Source organism: Chaetodon auriga, chromosome 7, assembly GCF_051107435.1.
Source record: "Chaetodon auriga isolate fChaAug3 chromosome 7, fChaAug3.hap1, whole genome shotgun sequence".
In the NCBI taxonomy this organism is placed as follows: domain Eukaryota; kingdom Metazoa; phylum Chordata; class Actinopteri; order Chaetodontiformes; family Chaetodontidae; genus Chaetodon; species Chaetodon auriga.
Genome location: NC_135080.1, coordinates 28,833,456 through 28,852,903, shown reverse-complemented (window position 1 = coordinate 28,852,903; position 19,448 = coordinate 28,833,456). Strand labels below are relative to the sequence as shown.

The 19,448-nt window shown below is 43.2% G+C and overlaps 1 protein-coding gene across 14 annotated transcripts in view; it reads right to left on the bottom strand.

The window, feature by feature from the left end:
- The window catches only part of cuedc1b (CUE domain containing 1b), an 85,943-nt gene that overhangs the window by 28,115 nt on the left and 38,380 nt on the right, over positions 1-19,448 (bottom strand). For 5 of the 14 annotated variants that reach the window (XM_076734842.1, XM_076734841.1, XM_076734845.1 and 2 more), the window contains exons 5-9: positions 15,401-15,466; positions 15,084-15,164; positions 14,892-14,985; positions 14,335-14,393; positions 6,673-6,742 (exon numbers count right to left, since the gene is read on the bottom strand). In XM_076734842.1, the coding sequence (XP_076590957.1) occupies positions 6,673-6,742; positions 14,335-14,393; positions 14,892-14,985; positions 15,084-15,164; positions 15,401-15,466 (370 nt within the window). Of the gene's footprint in view, positions 1-6,661; positions 6,743-8,573; positions 12,373-12,596; positions 12,738-14,334; positions 14,394-14,891; positions 14,986-15,083; positions 15,165-15,400; positions 15,467-19,448 lie in introns of those variants that run through there. The other 9 variants (XM_076734835.1, XM_076734833.1, XM_076734834.1 and 6 more) reach the window with 7 other exon arrangements.

The following is a 19,448-nucleotide window of genomic DNA, read 5'->3' as shown; positions in this document are numbered from 1 at the left end:
CCACAGTGTCATAGAAAGTCAGGAGTAGAGCCCTGCACACACCAAAGGACCTCAGTCTCCTCAGCAGGTGTAGGCGACTCTGGCCCTTCCTGTACAGGGCGTTAGTATTGTCTGTCCAGTCCAGTTTATTGTTGAGGTGAACACCCAGGTACTTAAATGAGTCCACCATGTCAATGCCTGAGCCCTGGATGTTCACAGGTGTGTGAGGCGAAGGTTTCCTTCGGAAATCAATAATCATCTCCTTGGTCTTGCTGGTGTTTAGGATCAGGTGGTTCTGCTGACACCAGTCCACAAAGTCCGTGATGACCCCCCTGTACTCCTGCTCATTCTCCTCTGACACACAGCCAACAATGGCACTGTCATCAGAGAATTTCTGCAGATGACAGAGGGTGGAGTTGTACATGAAGTCCGAGGTGTAGAGGGCGATAAGGAACGGTGACAGCACCTTTCCCTGGGGGGGCCCTGTGCTGCTGACTACCACATCTGACACAGCAGCTGTAGTCTCACATACTGTGGTCTGTCAGTGAGGTAGTCGATGATCCATGCAGCCAGCTGTTGGTCCACACCAGCCGCCTCCATTTTCCCCCGCAGCATTGAAGGCTGGATGGTGTTGAAAACACTGGAGAAGTCAAAAAACATGACTCTCAACGTGCTCCCGGGGGGCTCCAGGTCAGACAGGGCCCGGTGTAGCAGGTAGGTGGCGGCGGCGTCCACCCCGATGCCAGGTTGATATGTGAACTGCAGCGGGTCCAGCACAGAGCTCACCTGGGCGCGGACGTGGCCGAGGATGATCCCCTCCTTGGTCTTCATGAGGTGGGAGGTTAGGGCGACAGGTCTGTAGTGGCTTGGTTCCCTGGGATGGGCTGGGAGATGCAGGAGGTCTTCCACAGGGCTGGGACTCTCTCCAGACTGAGGCTCAGGTTGAACATGTACAGAACCACCTTACTGAGCTGGTCTGCACACTCCCTGAGCACCCTGGAGCTGATGGCCTCTGGGCCTGTGGCTTTCCTGGCCTTTGTCTTCCTGAGCTCCCTCCTCACCTGGTCCATTGTGATGGGGGGGGGGGGGGTTGACTGTGGGGGATAGTCCAGAGCTGTAGCTGGTGGTGGTGGTGGGACCTTGATGACAACGGGGGTCGGAGCAGAGTGGTCTGAGGGGAGCTGAGGTGTTAAGGACTGCAGCTGAGGGGAGACAACTGGCCTGGAGAGGTGTGAAGAAGTGGGGCCCCAATGGCTGGGCTGGAGTGGGGGCAGAGTCAAATCTATTAAAAAACAAGTTTAACTAATTTGCCCTGGCCTGATCTCCAGTGGTGGTTTGACAATCCCCACTTTTGCCATGGCCCGAGATATGTTTAAGACCTCTCCACACATCTCGGACATTGTTCTTCTCCAGGAGCTGCCCCAGTTTCTCTCTGTAGTTTTTCTTACACCTCCCCATATTATACTACAGCTCCAGCTGTACTCTCCGCAGCTCCTCCTTATCTCCTGAGACGAAGGCCCTCTTCTTCTCATTTAGCAGAGCGTTCAGTTCAGGGGTTACCCAGGGCTTGTTGTTGGGAAAACACCGTACTCTCTTGGATGGCACGGTATTTTCCACACAGAAGTTGATACAGTCCGTAATGGATTTAAGTTCTCTTGCTTTCTATGTCAAGCTGTCTCATCATCATGTCAGAGCAGAATGTGGTTTGGCTTTCATTGTCCATGAATGCTTATGTCTCTATTACCATATTTCTTTTCTGTAACTTGACAAACAAATAAAAAAAAAATCAAGCATTTATAAAGCTAAAGAAATAAGAAACCTTGCATACCAGCATTTTCAACCAATAACAGCACCCACATTTTACATTTGAATGTGTGTGCTCGAGCTAGCTACTTTTTGTCAGCCTGAGGTGAATGGTCAGTAGTGCTGCTCAGCAGTGTCGCCTGTGTGTGCTCTGCCCATTCATGTGTAAATGAGATGGAGCGATGAAACTAACAGCGCAGTTAGACCGGTCAATGTCTCAGCAACCCAGTGATAGCTAGAAACCCCCTCCTCTTTATATAAACAACCAGGACCTTCAGACTCTGCTTTCATATGGTACCAGGCTTGTGTGGTTTGTGTGGCGTGGTGAAATCAGCAGACGTGCTAAAGTGGACATACACTGTTTCCGTGTTTTCGTTACATGCGCATATCATTTACTGCGGTATGAATTATGTTTCATTTGGGTGGCAATGCTTGGTAGAGGCTTTTGGCTGAGTTTCTCACCATCATTCTGGAATGCTACAAGTTAGGATTGGTGCTTCCTAGGGTGAGCATTGATCGCCTGAACTGCGGACCTCTCACGCTGCCACCTACACAGGCGGCGCTTGTATTGAAGAGAAAAAGATAGAAAGACGTTTTTTGACTAACCTTTCAGAAGCATCCTGCTGATGAATTCTCTGAGGTTCTGTAGGAGCCTCCCCTCCTTCAGGATCCGATTCAGGTTCGAGTATGTATGGTTGAACTACTGAAGAACTCGGTCTGTTCATTGCCGCCATGTCCGCTACTTTCACACAGTAGTGCTACGTGAGTCTTTGCTCTCCCCGTTACCATGGTGACATGGGTGGGATAGCAGCAGCTCATTTGCATTTTAAGCTACAGACACCAGAAACAGCACATTCTGAAAGGGACTGAAACAGAGCGATACAGAGGGGGGCAAGAATCTATTCCTAAAAGCTATTTCCAGAAACAGCTTCAAAAACATGTTTTATAGAAATCATAGACCTATGTAACTTATTGAAAAAGCTTCATAATATGTCACCTTTAAAGGCACAAACTCCCCACATTTCTCTCATTTTGTACAGTAGCTTTGAAACAGTGATTCTGAAATTACTGAGATTCTCCATTTCTTGAAGCTGATTGATCTCTTGCATTGCACTGTTACTGCCAGTGAGGAACAAGGAGTAGTGAAGAACCTTAGCATCATCTGATTTCATTTGTGGCCAGTTGAGTGTTCTGCTAGGTAGTTGCAATTTAGAGTATGTCAACATAGTGATAAATCAGCAACTTCCTTACTTCATTGGAGCCTTGTTTGATCATTATCATTATCTGCTTTGTCATGAATAGTGACAATGCTGAGCTGACTCAGGCTTGCCTTGGACCAGCCCCTAGTTATGCTGCTATAGGATTAGACTGTCGGGGGACTTCCAATGATACACCAAGTTCCTCTGTTCTTCTCTCCCTGTCCATCTGTATGCATTCATGTTCTACCGAGGCATATTACTAACATAGCAACTTTCCTGTGGTCTTTGTACTTTCTTGTCTCTCAGGTTCCCATGGATAGTGGTTGAACTGGGATTGTGGTTTATAGCTACGTCTCCTGCCATGGCCCTGCCTGACATCCACTGCAACTGCTATTACTATTAGTCATATTTCCATTATTATTAGATCCATAGTGTTGTCTAATGTACTAATACATACATATATACATCACATACATAAATATATCATATCCTCCTGACTACCAGTAGCTCAAATTTGTCCTTTGTGGAGGACATTTGTAAACCTGAATTAACTCCTTTTGCTATTTACAGAGAACATTTAGGGCTTTTTAATGATACCAAATGTGAAGGGGTGGGGCTTTGGTACCTTTTACCTCTTTCTCATTAAGGAAAATGGCATCCATCAGTGGAAGCACGTTTTATGAGAAGAGGAAAAGTAAGCGCACAATACTTTGTACTAAGCAAATTTTTGCTTGAAATGTTGTTGGCATATTTTAGATAAGTCTCTTAACAACACAATAAAACATTGCCTGAATTATTTTAACTGTACGTTAGCATAGTATTTAAGTGTTAGGGTTAGTGTTAAATTATTTATTTATTTATTTTCTGTTTTCAAAAAAATATTTTCCGTATTATAAATACCTTACAAAGATTGGGGAATTTTTTTTAAAAAGTGAAAATTGTGGACAATATTTTTTTTTTCCTGGTAATCAGGAGGATATATGGATATACAATGCTATGTATACTACATACATATAGTTAAAAGTCTATTATTAGAGCTGTCATTGTTATTGTAGTTGCATTTCTGTCCACCCCAACCCCTCCCAGTCTTTCCCTCTCTCACTTTTATTTTGCCCATAGATGCAGCAATAGCCGTCTCGACCTAATGCTGGTCCTTTCTAGCCTTTAGTATGCATTCCTCAATGTCTAATGCCTGTCTCTGTTTTAGGGATGAGGCATGTGCCAGTGAAGCAGTGTGTTCTGCTTGTTCCTTATGTCGTACAAATGATATGAATGAAACTCTGGATGATCTTGATGAATGGCTACCAACTGTGCTTCGTGCATACATATAGTTGAGTCTATTATTAGAACTGCCAAGGTTACTGTGATTGCATTTCTGTCTGTCTCTCTTGTCGCATTCTCCCTCCCTGTCTCTCTCTGTCTGTCTCTCTCTAACCCAACTGGTCGAGGCAGATGGCTGCCCACCCAGAGCCTGGTTCTGCCTGAGGTTTCAGCCTGTTAAAAGGAAGTTTTTCTCTGTGCTGTTAGCCTGGGATCATCTGTAAGTCATCCACCATATTGGCTAATTTGACACAATTTCTTGTGTTCAAAAGAACTGTCTATGACACAAGGTGCAGCACATCACTGGCAAATGCGCTGACAGTAACTATCTGTGTCACTATTTGTTGATGTCACAAAATGATCTGTGTTCATATCTGTATCCAGATTTATGCTGGAAGTGGCCATAACTTGTAGAAATTGTTAAGTCTGCTTCAGTTTCTGCATTAAATTGTTTCCTAATGCCTTTATACAACACATACATACAGTATATAACTTTAACTGCCAACAAAATAACATAATATTGTAATCAAGCATGTGAAATAATCATATGATAAATTCTGCATAAACTTGCAGAGTAGCTATCATTTCCCCTGCTATGTCTGCATACTCTTGTCCACCACCACTACTTAATTATTTAAGATAATAATCATAGTTCACTTAAAATGTCTATGAAAAAATTAGCACACTATTGACACAAATCTCAAAAGCTTCACTAGCATGCACTTTGGAAATGGTCTCTAACTTCAGCTGCTCAGTTTCTGTCCGTGAAATCACGGACTGATCATGAGGTAAAAATAACACCAGTTGATCATCAGTCAGCTTTATTCCAAATCGCAGAATCAATCTGGTGAAAACTGACTCCAAAGTATCAAGGGTGTCACTGAATATCTGAGTATTGAACATATGCAACATATACACACCTCTGTGTTTTAAGTCTGTAGCCTACTTGTTTACATTTTGCACATCTGCATCATGAAAAGTCATGCTGATTTGGGTACTAGCTGTTCCTGTTCACTTACTCGGACACTGAAGAAAAAGTCTGAAACAATGATAATGTGACAAGATCTGAGGGTGTAATGAGAAAAGTCTTATTTACATGATTTGTAAATGGATTAATGGACATCTACTCCTGATAGAGATCCTGGTTTTAAGGTTAAAGGGAAAAGATTTTAAGGTTCTTTTATTAGTTTTTAAATGTCTTAATGGTCTTGCGCCTTCTTATTTATCTGACCTACTGTTACCCTACCAACCCTCGCGGACCCTGAGGTCCTCCGGTACTGGCCTCTTAACCATACCAAAAGTAAGAACTAAAACACACGGGGAGGCGGCCTTTAGTTATTATGGACCCCGATTGTGGAACAGCCTGCCGGAGAGCCTCAGTGCCGCAGAGACTGTTGATGTTTTTAAAAAGAGGCTCAAGACCCACCTTTTTAATCAGGCTTTCAATTGATTTGTTTGATTTACCTTATTCCTTTAATCACGCTTCTTAGCATGTCTATCTTTGTCATATTAGTTGCATGTTTTAACGACATGTTTAATTGCTATTTATTTCATTTACTCATTTTATTTAATTTTATGTTTATGTCTTAGTCCCTTGGTTTTTAGCTCCAGTGTTTCCTCATGGGGGTCCTTGGTTTTTAGGTCAAGCGTTTCCTCATGGGGGGCCCCCCTCACTGGGAACTGCTTCTGGCCTACTGATGGGGGCGCTGCTGAGGGGACGGCTCTGGCCTGGATGGCTGGAGGCCTCCGCACCTTGGTGTGGGGCCTTCTGTCTGCCTGGGTCGGGGTGGTCTCGGGCGGCGCCCCCCGGTCATGAGCCGGGGGCCCTCTCAGTGTGGATGGCCCCCAAAGGTGGCTTACTACTTATCTTATCCGTATGGGTGCGTGTGCGTGTGTGTCTGTGTGTGTGTTTCTGTATGTAGTTATGGGGGCGGGAGGGCTGGGTTTTCTTCTCTGTTGTTTTTAGCCTCTGTGAGGCACTTTGTGTTGCTTTTTAAGTATGAAAAGTGCCATATAAATAAATAAAGTTTGAAGTTTGAAGTTTGGTCCCATATCTGTGTGTTTAGATTTGATGGAGTAACAACCCTGACAAGAAACAGTATTACGTTGTGGTAAATTGTGCCAGCACATCACAGAGGGGTGGTGGTGGGTGAATATTACTTCAGTTTATAGTTGGAGTATTGAATTTGTATTTTTTAACACCCTTCTAAAATATAATTGGATGTAGCCTGTGCGCTTTACCTGTGAGCATTGTGTTGGCCATTGAGTTTGCGTATGTGTTGCATACTGATTTATGTACACCAATTGCAAAATGGTCGTTGTGACAGGACTCATTTGAAGCCCACTTTGGAATGACTGAGAAGTATCTTACCATGATATTGGCTCATTGTGTTGTTCAGTCTCTTCCTGAGGGTTTGCTCTTCTAGGCTTACCATCTTCCTCTGGACACAGACATAAAAACATATGAAAATGGTGATACGTGCATCTCTAATAAATAAGTCATCTTTATTTAGATTTGTTGAAGAGCAGCAGGATAAAACAAAAGCCTGAAAGGGGTTGACAGACAGTGCTTCAGACCCACAGTACAACTGAGCAAGGGAGATGGATAAAACTTTCTGTCATCATTTAAATTCATTATTTGAATTATCTTCTTATTACACAGAGGTGTTTTGTGGTCAATGTCATTTGATGCTGTTGTACTGCCCATCTTCATCTACATATATTGGAAAATAGAAGAGCAGATACAATATGAGAACTATTTCCTACACTAGGGACAACTTCTTTTAGCACAGACCGAAGATGACCCCAAACAGGGTAAAGACAGGTATGACATACAACAAAGGCTGGCATGCACTGTAAACATTAGCTCTCAAGGTGCTCTACAGCACAACTTTTCACCTGAGAATTCAGCTCAAATTTGAAAACCTGCACATTAATCCAGCCTGGGAATACATTCAGATTGGCAATAAGAGTCAATTTAAACAAACAAAGAAACAAAAAACATCCTCACTAATTTTATTAAGAACACAGCAGGGGCCCGTTTCACAAAGGAGGTTCAACAAACTCCGAGTCTAATCCTGAACCCTGAGTTGATCTAGCCTGAGATAGGAAACTCCGAGTTTCCGGTTTCAGAACAGGTGATTTGAGTTAGTTCAATCAACTCAGAGTAGGTTAACTCAGAGTTAAGCGCGTGCACCACGACTATAAAAAGCCAACATCAATGGAGCCACGATTCGACGAGTCACCATGGCGACGGGGAAGAGGAGGGCTGTGTTTTTTACCCCACTGGAACTCGAAATCTTAATGCGCTCATACGGCGAATTTGAGCATGTTTTTAGAAAAAAGTGTAACACCGCTGCAGCTGCAAAAGAGAGGGAGGTGGCGTGGGAGAACATTGCTGCTCGGGTCAATGCGTAAGTTTAAATGTAGTCCTTTGCAATCACAATAATATTACAGGGGAAAACTGCTTGAATGGTAGCTCATTAATGTATTTCATGTAGGTGCAACCCCGCGGGGGAGAAGCGCACTTGGGAGCAGCTCAAGATGAAACATAAAAACATTGTTCAAACAGGTAAGACACGGCATAATTTAATGGGGGTACCTCATTTTGATCATGTGTTATATTGTAAAGTAAATATTAAGTGGCTGTTTGACTGTGTAGTTGTTTTATCACCAACATAATGCTGCGCAAAGAAACGCAGCGCAACACACAATATCTGCTGGGATGTGAGAGCATGACTCCGGCTGGTAATGTTGCAAATGTAAGGACGGATTAGGTTGTGTATGTAGGTGATGGACTGTGACGTGAAACAGTACCGTTCAAAAAGATAATTGTCTGGAAATGCCAGAACATCTATGCGCGGTCTGATAACCATCTCCCGACGAATATTTAATTCCCTGCGCAGTAATGCTGCACTTTCATCCACGGGATCGTTGTCAAAAGGACCTGCCATGTTAGTGAAAAAAAGTGCCTACTGACTGATTTTTTTTAAATAACAGACGGCAGAACTATGTTATCCCAAAACTCGCCTGCTGACGAATGAATGAGGAAATAAAATACTGTGTGTGGCTGACAGAGGGCGGAGACAGAGAGAAACTCGAGGTTCATTGAGAAAAACCTGGTCCCGACCAGGTTAGGTTCATAGAGTCTGTTACTAACTGACCGAGAGCTTAAGTTACCTCTCTCTGTGAAACAGGCTAGAGTTACCCCTCTTTCTCTGGTTTGAGTTACCTCCCTTTGTGAGACGGAAAACTCAGAGTTTCCTTCATTTCAGGCTTAACAAACTCGGAGTTTTCACTAAACCTGCTTTGTGAAACGGGCCCCAGGTGTGGTCATAAACCATAACAAACCACATCGAGGAGACTCGTTTTGAAGTTGTTATCCTAAGATGGAAGAGCGAACAGCGCTAACCAGACTGCAGAGGGAGTATCAGGAGTGTAGCCTCATGTGTTTCACTGAAACTTGGCTAATGAAGATCATGCCGGACTCGCATGTTATGCTGGACAATTTTCAACTGCTGAGAGGGGATGGGAGAGTGAGCATCGTTTGATGAATAGACAACTGCCTACCATCAGGTAAGCGATAAGATGGTCAGAGGAATCCAGCATGGCACCGAGGGACTGCTGTGACACCACTGACTGGGAAGTAGTTGTGCAGTCCACACAGGAAGGACATTGACAGTTTGACAACTGTCCCTGGCATTACAGACTATATTAATTTCTGTGTGGAAAACACTGTGCCTACAAAGAAGGTACAGTATTTCCCAAATAACAAACCCTGGGTGTCCCCAGAACTGAAAGCCCTATTGAATGAGAAGAAGAGAGTTTTTAGATCTGAGGACAAAAATGAGCTGAGCAGGGTGCACAGTAATCGGAAAAAGGAGATTAGGAGAGGCAATGACAGCTAGAGGAGGAAGCTGGAGGAGCGCCTTCAGGGAAACAACACCAGAGAGGTTTGAAGAGGCCTGAAAACCATCTAAGGCCACAGCAGTGAATGAGGAAGGGGCCCTGAATCTGGAGACCTGGAATGGGCAAATGAACTGAACCTGTTTTTCCAACAGATTTGATTCTACCCCCTACAGTTTGTGTATCGACCAGGCATTGGTGTGGAAGATGCAGTCATCTACTTCCTCCACCGATCTCTTTCCCACCTGGCGAACACTGGCAGCGCTGCGAGGGTCATGTTTATTGATTTCTCTAGTGCTTTCAACACAATCCAGCCATTACTGTTCAGGTGAAAGCTGGAAGAAGCTGGAGTAGACTGCCACCTTGCTGCATGGACCATCGCCTGACTAACAGAAATGTGTATGTGAGGCTTCACAACTGCGTGTCTGATGTGGTGGTTTGCAGCACGGGGGCTCCACAAGGGACAGCACTGAACCACCTGCACATAATGCCAGCAAGATAAAAGGAGATGGTGACAGATTTCTGCAGGAAGGTACCACAGACTACACTGGTGAACATTCACGGTTTGGACAGTGAGATTGTGGTGGTGTACAAATACCTGGGAGTTCACCTCAACAACAACTGGAGTGAACTAACAACACAGATGTCCTGTACAGGAAGGGTCAAAGTTGTCTCAAAATGCTAAGAAGACTGAGGTTCTTTGGTGTGTGTAGACACTGTGAAAAACATTTTATGACTGTGTCGTGGCATCTGCAATGTTCTATGCAGTGGTCTGCTGGGGTTGAGAGGGACAGAAAAAGCCTAACCAAATTGGTCAGGAGAGCTGGATCTGTCCTGGACTGCCCTCTGGACAACACTGAGAAGGTAGGTGAGAGGAGGATATTTGCCAAGCTGACATCACTCACTGACAACCCAGCAGCATAATGCTACATCCACTCTATAAGAAGGAACACTATTCTTTTTGTTAATTTTTTCTAACAATAATGGGATGGATTTTTGAGTCTAAAATATCAGATATAATTGAATTGCTAATGAGGAAGAAGTCAAGGCATGAATATAAACGGTGAACCACTGAGAAGAATGAATATTCTCTTGCAGCTGGGTGCTTCAACCACCAACTATCACAAAGACCAAGATTGCTCATAAAATGTTTTGTTCCTGTGTACGGCCAGATACACTAATCATTTGAAATGTTAATTCTGTCTACTGAAGGGCCAAGACTGTGTTAAAGTTGCCACCAATTATGACAAGGCAACTGAACTGAGGTGAGCTGGGTGGTGAGCATGTTGACAGTAGTAGGGATTTGCTTTCCTTGGTGAGAGCGTCTATTTGCTCCTGACTAAATTCCAAAATTTGGCAGTGCCTAAAATTTCCTGTGCAGTACTTTGATGAGTGTGATTTTGGAGTCAAGTACATAAAGTTTATTTTCAATGGAGATGAGTCTCTTACCTCTGTGCAGCATGGTGGTTTTTGGGACATGGATGGTGTTGTGCATGGGCTTTGCTGTTTAGAGTGAAGCTGGTTTTGACAGCTAATGTGTTGTTTTTGCTGTCCTGGTACAGATTCTGTTGAAATACTTGTCAATATATTCTTCCAGATGCTCCAGGAGGTTTGACATTGTTTTCCAGTTTTGAACGTAATAAAAAGGTGACGACAGATGAGTAAAAAATGACAACAAAAAAAGTTTTGTGTCCTCTTTGGATCAGTACAAATCAGCTTCATCTTCAGCATTTTTACAGACTGTGTGAACGTTTCTTTCCAGAATTTGTTGACATTTAACTGAATCAATCCTTCCCTCTATTGGTGAAATGTTGCCCATGCCACTGGCTGCAACACAAGCCCAAAGCTTGATCGATCCACCACCGTGCTTAACAGTTGGAGAGTAATTCTTTTCATGATATTTTGTAGCTTTTTTCCCCAAACATACCACTGCTCATTGTTGACTAAAGTTGTGTTTTAACTTCAACTATCCACAGGACTTGTTTCCAAAATGTGTCACGCTTCGCAAACTTCTGATGCTGAATTTTGTGGTGAGGAAGCAGGAAAAGTTTTCTTCAATTACTCTTCCATGAAGGTCATATTTGTGAAGGTGTTGCCGCACAGTAGAACAGTGCACTCCAGAGACTGCTAAATCTTCATGAAGGTCTTTTGCAGTCAAATGGGGTTTTGATTTGTCTTTCTAGTAGAGTTGGGCAGTGATTCGGTAATAAGGTATCCCGGGATATTTGGAAATAACAACGGTGTCTGACTAACTAACCTTACATACGTTATTAACCTTTGAAGAAACTACTGCAGGCTGTGTGTGCTAATGCAAATGTGCAGATATATAGCATATAGCTTGAGAGCCATTTACTGCACCTTCCCATACTGGGTAGGACTAAAAAAGCTTAATATCCTAATCTACTAATCTAGCCTGTTCGTTGCAATGGGAAGATGTATCTGCACTGTTTTCAAGAACACTTGCAGCTACAGCCACTGACAGAATCAGAACATCTGTGCATGTTCATTTTTATATCCAAAACTCTATAGATAGGACAAGAAAACACTGAATTTCAAATGTGAGCTTGAAACCATTGGTACAGTCAGATGTTGCTCTTGCAGTTTACATGTCAAGGTTGCAGGGTAAAACAAATCTGTGGTAACCACATATCTTTAGACATGTCATAGAAAAGGGGTTCTTAAACTTGAATTTTATTCAAGGTCAGAGGTACAGAACAATAGGCAATATCAAAATACTACTGACTCAATCAATTAACGTGACATCTTGTGATTGGGACAGGACAAAATCTTCCTGATCTTCCTGATGTACAGGGCAAATTGACATGACCGAGCAACAGAGGTCGCATGCTCTTTAAAAGTTAGTTGGTCATCAATCATGACACCCAAGTTTCTGGCAGATTTTGTTGGAGTGAGCAGAGCTGAGTCAAGCTGGATACCGATCTGTTGTTGTATAGAGGGACCGGCAGGGATGACAAGGAGCTCAGTCTTTGGTTAAGCTGAAGGTGTCGCTCCTTCATCCATGCCGAGATGTCGGCGAAGCATGCCGATATCCGTGCTGAGACAGTGAAGTCATCTGGCAGGAACGAAAGGAGAAGCTGGGTATCGTCAGCACATGAATGGTATAAGAAGCCATGTGAGCGGATGACTGCACCAAGTGCGGTGGTGTCTGTTGAAAAAGAGCCGAGCTCAGCGAGTGTGGAGAGGAGGATTTGGTGGTTAACCATGTTAAAGGCAGCCTATAGGCCAAGCAATAGTAGAACAGAGGATAGACCAGTAGCCCTAGCTGATTGTAGTGTTTCCACTATAGATAAGAGCACAGCCTCCATAGAGTGTCTGCGTTTGAAACCGGATTGGCTGGGATCATGCAGGTTGTTATCAGAAAGGAATTACCCGTTGTAAGTGAGGAGCTGATCATGTGGGTGACAGCAGGGATAACTGCGGGCAAGACGGCCTGCAGGAGGTCGGAGGGTATAGGGTCCGGTAGACAGGTAGTGGGGCAAGAGTGGAGCAGAAGGTTGGAGACTTGCTCCTCTGTGATATGGGAAAATGAGGAGAGTGAGGCTCTGTTAGCTGGTGGTATCCTACTGAGTTGGTCAGGCTCAGAGAACTGGTTACTGATGGTCAAAACCTTATCAGTGAAGAAAGAAGTGATCGGCTGTGAGCAAAGTTGAGGGTGGAGGCAGTGGAGGGTTGTTTACAGCAAACTGGCAATTCCGTAGGCCAAAGGAAAAAGCAGAGGGAGTAGCTGAGGTTTTTCTGAGTGGGTTATGGTTCTCAGAATTGCGTTGCCTTTTAAGGCCAATACGTTTTTTTTTTTCACATGCCCTGGAATATATTGGTAGCACATGGTGTGTGCGCAGAAAGGCCAGAAAGTTACCTGTGTCCCTGCTCAGTGGACTCACAAAAGTAGACTCGCAGGTCTTTACTCAAAGGGTCTTCACACAAAAGTGCTGACGCATCAGCGCAGCCTGTGTGTTAAATATAGGAAGTGCCACAGCTGTGCCCCCCTCACAGTGTGTCACCATGGCTGAACTCGCCCCTTCAGGATTTTGTCGGCTGGCGACAGATAGAGGGCGTGACCCGCGTCAGCTGACCTTACTATCGAAACTCAGAGAGTGAGAGCAAGTGCTCCGTGACAACAACAACAACAACAACAACAACAATAATAATAATAATAATAATAATAACACATTTTATTTGTAATGCAACTTATATTCAAGCAATCTCAAAATGCTACAGAGTAAAATTTAGCAGGTTTAAAAAAGAGATCAAGGTTAATAAATAGTTAAAAATAAACAACTAAATAAATAAAAAATAACAACAAAGTCTGCTAACAGCCTAGCTCCTAGTGTGAGCCAGACATAACGACAGAAAACACTGATCAATTGCAAACTCTTATCATCCACAGCCTAGCTTGCTCTGCTAGTGGTAAGCTCAGTCTCTCTTTTACGAGTTCAGTGAAAATCCTGCCCCTTCAGGATTTTGAGTATTCCTTTCTGTAGAATAGGTTTAGGTTTAGAATTACATACTTTCTTCGGTACAAAACCCAAAGTTCAACTACCAATAAATGATTACTTATCTCAACAAAAAAAAATACTCTACAGGATCCCAGGAAACAAATGAATGCACGCTCTACCCAAGTACCACCACTTACCTGAACTAAAAGGATTATTTCCAGTAAGTGAGAATGCATTTGACAAGGACAAATCTGTTACTTATGTGAAAGGGCAACTCTGGACAATGTCCAGACCTCAATCCTGTCACACTAGTTCTTTACTCCCCATGGTCTACGCACAATCAGATTATTACCTTCCTTGATGCAAAGCTTTTTATTGTATTGAACTATACACAGTTGCACTTAAGTTGTGTTAATTTTCATTTTGTGAATTTAAACTGAAGCATAGCTCAGTGGTGAGCTCTGCATCCTCACAATAAGAAGATCCTGGGTTTAAATCCACTGAGAGGCAGAATAGATGAAGAAATACTGAAGGGGTGTTAGGTTGGACTATGTGTGAGCCTGATGTCTGATGGAATCTTTGGATCCTGAAGATAGCCCAGTTAAAAATTACTGCTCTGTGACACAATGAAAAACACAAAATGTTTTATGTGGGTGACATGTGTTTCTTACCACAGGGATTTCCATCTATATCATCAAGAAGATTGGCTCTGGAGTTGGCTGTGCCCAATCTGGAGAGGAGTTTAGTTAAGAACACCAAAACCCCAGCCTTGCAAGCCTGATCAGCGTCCTAATTCAGTCATGGAAGTGGACAATAAAATCACAGTTATGGATGCTTATACATAGCTGATGATCTGAGAAGCACCTCAACAATAATGTTGTTGAAGGGGGTATAGAAGGGCTTTATGTGAAGAATTTGAGGGTGTAAATGCATCAACTGAGGAAATTATTTTACTTTCCTCTATATGGATTTCACTTGTTCCACCAGCAGTAAAAAAACAAACAGTACTAAGACAGAATAGTACAAATGCTGTCACGGAGGAAAAGAAGGTGACAGCTGAATCACTTGGTGTTAATTAAACCAAATGTTGTTGTTTGCTGAATGAAAGCACATCCACTTTCTAAATCACATATGATCATAACACGCAAATAAGATTTGGCTATTTTAATACCTTAGGAAAAAAAGGTTCATTTGCCAGATAATGTGACAAAGGTGAAGTAAAGGATACGAATGGTGCTTCAGGAGCATCCTCTTTTTTGATTTTGCCCTCTTTGTCGTTTCTGAGAATGTTCTGGCAATTTCAAACAGTTTCTTTCTCGTTGCTGAAGGTAAGAAAACATTCCAAGTCATTAATTCCAGTACAGAATGACAATGCAGTTATTTGTGACACAGCAGTAGTATTGTAAATCAGGACACTTACACTTGCCCATGTGTTTGAGTCTGTCTCTGAACAGGGCGTCATCTGAGATGGCCTCCACTGAAGCAGCAGAGTACTGTTCTCCTGCACACAAACACAGCAACACTACCACAATGTACACTTATTTACTTGCACACATTAAACACATAAATTATCAACTCGCAAGTATTTGTAGTAAGAGGTCTGTAGCACAAATGCTTGAAACAGCCAAGAAAAATAACAGGCAATACAGAGACATATTCAAACCAGTATTAGGTAGAATTCCGTGTGCAAAGACACAAAAAAAGCTAAGGAGAGAAAGCTCGATGAGTGATATCTACCTGCTGTATTGTCCATGCTAGATGAATGATTGGACTTTGATTTCTTTGATTCATACTTCAAGCGATCTAAAAACAGAGAGCAGATGTTTTGACTATTAACATGAGAAAACAAATTGTGATGAACTCTGGTATAATGCCAAAATTTCGAAATCCACATCAATTCATCTTGGCTAGTGTCTGATGAGAGGGGGAAACCATGTTAGGCTTTCCATTGGTGCAGCAGAACAGCCAAGGGAAACACTCTGCTTATCACCAGCCTCATCATTTCTAGCTTGTCTCAGCAAAGCCTAAATTTCAGAAGGCTGAAAAGTTATTATTTCCATTGCTGACACGGGTACAGGTTAAGTACAAAAGAAAAAAAAAATCCTGAGCTTCTACTCTGAATTGTTTGAGTCAGTTTTACTTTTGTCTCAGAATTGAATTTTTAATGCCAGAAATTCATGTTTTCAGACTAATTCTATTCATATTTATGAGAGTAAGTGAATAATGTGATTAATGAATTTAGTACTTAAAGAAGTCCATCCATTATGAAATGCCTGAAAAACCTTGAGCATGGCCGAGGCATGTTTGCACCTCTAAATATACCTAGTAAAACAATGGAAGTGAGTGTCTTGATCATAAGCTGAGGGATGTAAAACTATGACAAATGATGACATATGTAATTAATTTTGTCCAAGAAAAGCAAAGAAATGTACAATAACAAAATAAACAACAACAGCAACCCAAAACTATTAACCCAGCTAAATGTAAAAAGAGCTTAAATGTAAAAAGAGAAAAATTGGATTTCCATCCTAAATCACATTTTAAACTAATTCAAGACCACATTTGGAAATGTATTTACATGAGACAATCAATGTCAATATCTTGTATGTAGACTGGAAAGTGGACAGCGCTAGGCTGGCGGGACTCTGCCTAAAGTACCTGAAGCCCTCCAATCCACTAATGACTTAACCAACAACCCAAGGGGGTTCTTCTGTCAATATTGTCTTTGAAGACAATATTATTAGCATTGTTATTTATTTTTGTGAAGCGTCTTTGAGCACCCTGAATAAGAATAATGTATTATTATTACTACAATAGGACAGTCCTAACACCACTCCCAGTGACCCAGGTCCACCTCTCCCAGGGGCCTGGGCCTCTGCCTACTGTCAACATGGACGTCAATAGACTGTTGAAGATACTGATCTCCTGCAATCATGCTGCTTCAAGACCTCCAACACCATCCCCATCTCCAAAAAACCAAGGACCACAGGACTTAATGACTACAGACCCATTGCCCTGACCTCTATGGTAATGAAGTCATTAGAGCATTTTGGACTGTCGCACCTCAAAACCATCAGACCCACTCCTAGTCTCCCCTTAGTGTGAATACAGAGCCAACAGGTCTGTACATGATACAGCCAACATAGTCCTTCACTTCTTTCTCCAACTCCTGGGCTCCATAGGAACCAATGCCAGGATGCTGTTTGTAGATTTTAGCTCCACTTTGAACACCATCAATCTGCCTAAGCAAGACAAGCTCTCCCAGATGAGCGTGCCTGACTCTACCTGCAGGTGGATCAGTTCCTGTCTGAGAGGAGGTCACAGGCGAATCGGGGGAAATATCATTAGGACCAAAGCCTCATTGCCACAAGAAAATTTTCTTCCTATCTGCAGCAGGTCTCATCAGTAAGGCCTTGGACCCTCACTGACACAGTCTTATTCCCCCAATAGACACAGGGTACTAGCAGCTATTACGGGTAGTTGTTGATACCAATAACTGTATTAATATGAGCTGAAGTGCCTGTAAAAGCAAGTGGATGTGTGGGTTAGTAAAAGACAGAGGGAAATGTACTCAAAGAAAATGAGAGAGACACAATAACTCTGTCTTTATCACACAAACCTAGCTTGCAAACTCAGCTCACAGTTGTCAGCCATGGCACTGGTCTTTTACTTAGTGGCAGAAAACATGCATCCAACCAAGCCAGATGACATGATGTCATGGCTGTGTCACAGGGATTCCTCTGAGTTCCGATGAGACTCATCCAATGGGAAACCACTGTTCTTCGCCCTAAGTTCTTTATCAGACTTTAACATTTGCATGTTACAGGTTTAGTTTTTTGTTCAGGTCTCAATAATTATGTTAACATGAGGTGCCCACAACATACTGTAAACATTTCCACATTCCATGGCCAATACTTTGCACATTCCTGCACAGAACTGTAGTGCTCTTTATCTTCAAAACATATGCTGTTTATTATTACGGTTCAAGCCCAGAGGGCCAGAACCCTATTGTGTTGTGCAGGTTTCAATGTGCTCTACAAAAAAGCCTCTTGGACCAGAAACGTCCAGAGTAATGTGGATAAAAGTTGTTGGGATTTTGAGTTTATCAGTTACCAAAATGGGTATACAGCATTGTGGGACTGAGATACACATTTTGATTATAAAAGAGCAAGATTGGCTGAAAAAAATAGCCACCAAAAAACTTAGGGCTTAGCAGGAAAATGTCCAAAACCCAACAACTATAGGCTGATATCCAACCTTCCATTCATCAGTAAGATACTGGAAAAAATAGTTTCAGTGAAAATGAATTCCTTCTTAAAGAAAATAACATTCTGGAGGAATTTCAGTCAGGCTTTAAAACATACTACGGCACAGAAATTGCTCTGACTAAAAAAATCAGTGATCTCGGATGAAATTCAGATGAACACAGGGTCGCAATTCTTATGTTGAATGAAATGATATTCAAGCACTTCCAAAGAAATATGACCCCAATCTTCCAGATGGTGGCACAGTAATTAAGAATCTAAACTTGAGTGATTAGCGATTTGTTCAATTCAATTTGTTCAATCATAAATCTGGGTTCAAATCTTCAGGCCACGATTGGGAATAAGTCTACCTAAGTATTTCGCGCCCAACCTATAGGGGGCTCACCATATACCATAAACGTGTCCTTTAAAACTCAGTTGATAGAATTCAACTAATTTGAGTGTGCATGCCCTCGGGACAAGCATTAACCAAACTCTGATGTATCATATTGATTGATGCAAGTGGCCACAGCCTATTAATACCTCAAGATGCCTTTGAGCAATCCATATTACACTCAATGGAGACATCGAGCAGGATATATTCAGTGACTCTCATGACAGCTTGACAGACAGCATCACAGACTACATAAACTTCTGTGTGGAGGACACTGTACCCACCAGGACTGTACGGTGTCACTCAACCAACAAACAAACAACAGATTAATCCTGACATTAAGGCTCTTTTAAAGGAGAAGAAGAGGGCCTTCAAGTCAGTAAACAAAGAGGAGCTGAAAACTGTTCAGAGGGAGCTAAGAAGGAATATCAGGGAGGGAAAGGACAGATACAGGAAGAGAATGGAGGAACAGCTGCAGGAGAACAATACCAGGGGAGTCTGGAGAGGCCTGAAAACCATCTCAGGTCACCAGGAGCCAAACCTCCAGGCAGCTGGGGATCCAAAGTGGGCAGATGAGCTGAACACCTACTTCTGTAGGTTTGAAGAAACATCTGCCCCTCCCCCAGCTGCACCAGCACTGCACTAGACCTCTTTTGATCTGCCAGCATCCTGCCCGAGTACCCCACTGACCCCCCCCCCCCCCCAGTATTCAGCTCACCGCAATCAACGCCACCCCCCACTGCTCCTCCCAGCCCCTCATCCACTTCACAAGACACTCAGCCCCCCTGCTCCAACTTGTCCCTCACACCTCTCCAGGTGAGGAATCAGCTCAGGAGGTTAAAGACCAGGAAGGCTCCAGGACCGGATGGCCTCAGTCCCAGGCTCCTCAGATCCTGCTCTGATCAGCTGAGCAGGATCATCGGACATCTGTTCAACCTGAGCCTGAGACTGGGAAGGGTGCCACGCCTCTGAAAGATGTCCTGCGTGGTACCTGTGCCAAAGACCCCACATCGTAAGGACCCTAGCTGCTACAGGCCGGTGGCCCTAACATCCCACCTCATGAAGGCCCTGGAGCGGCTCGTCCTTGCCCACCTGCACCCCCTGGTGAGCTCGTCCATGGACCTGCTGCAGCTCGCGTACCAGCCTG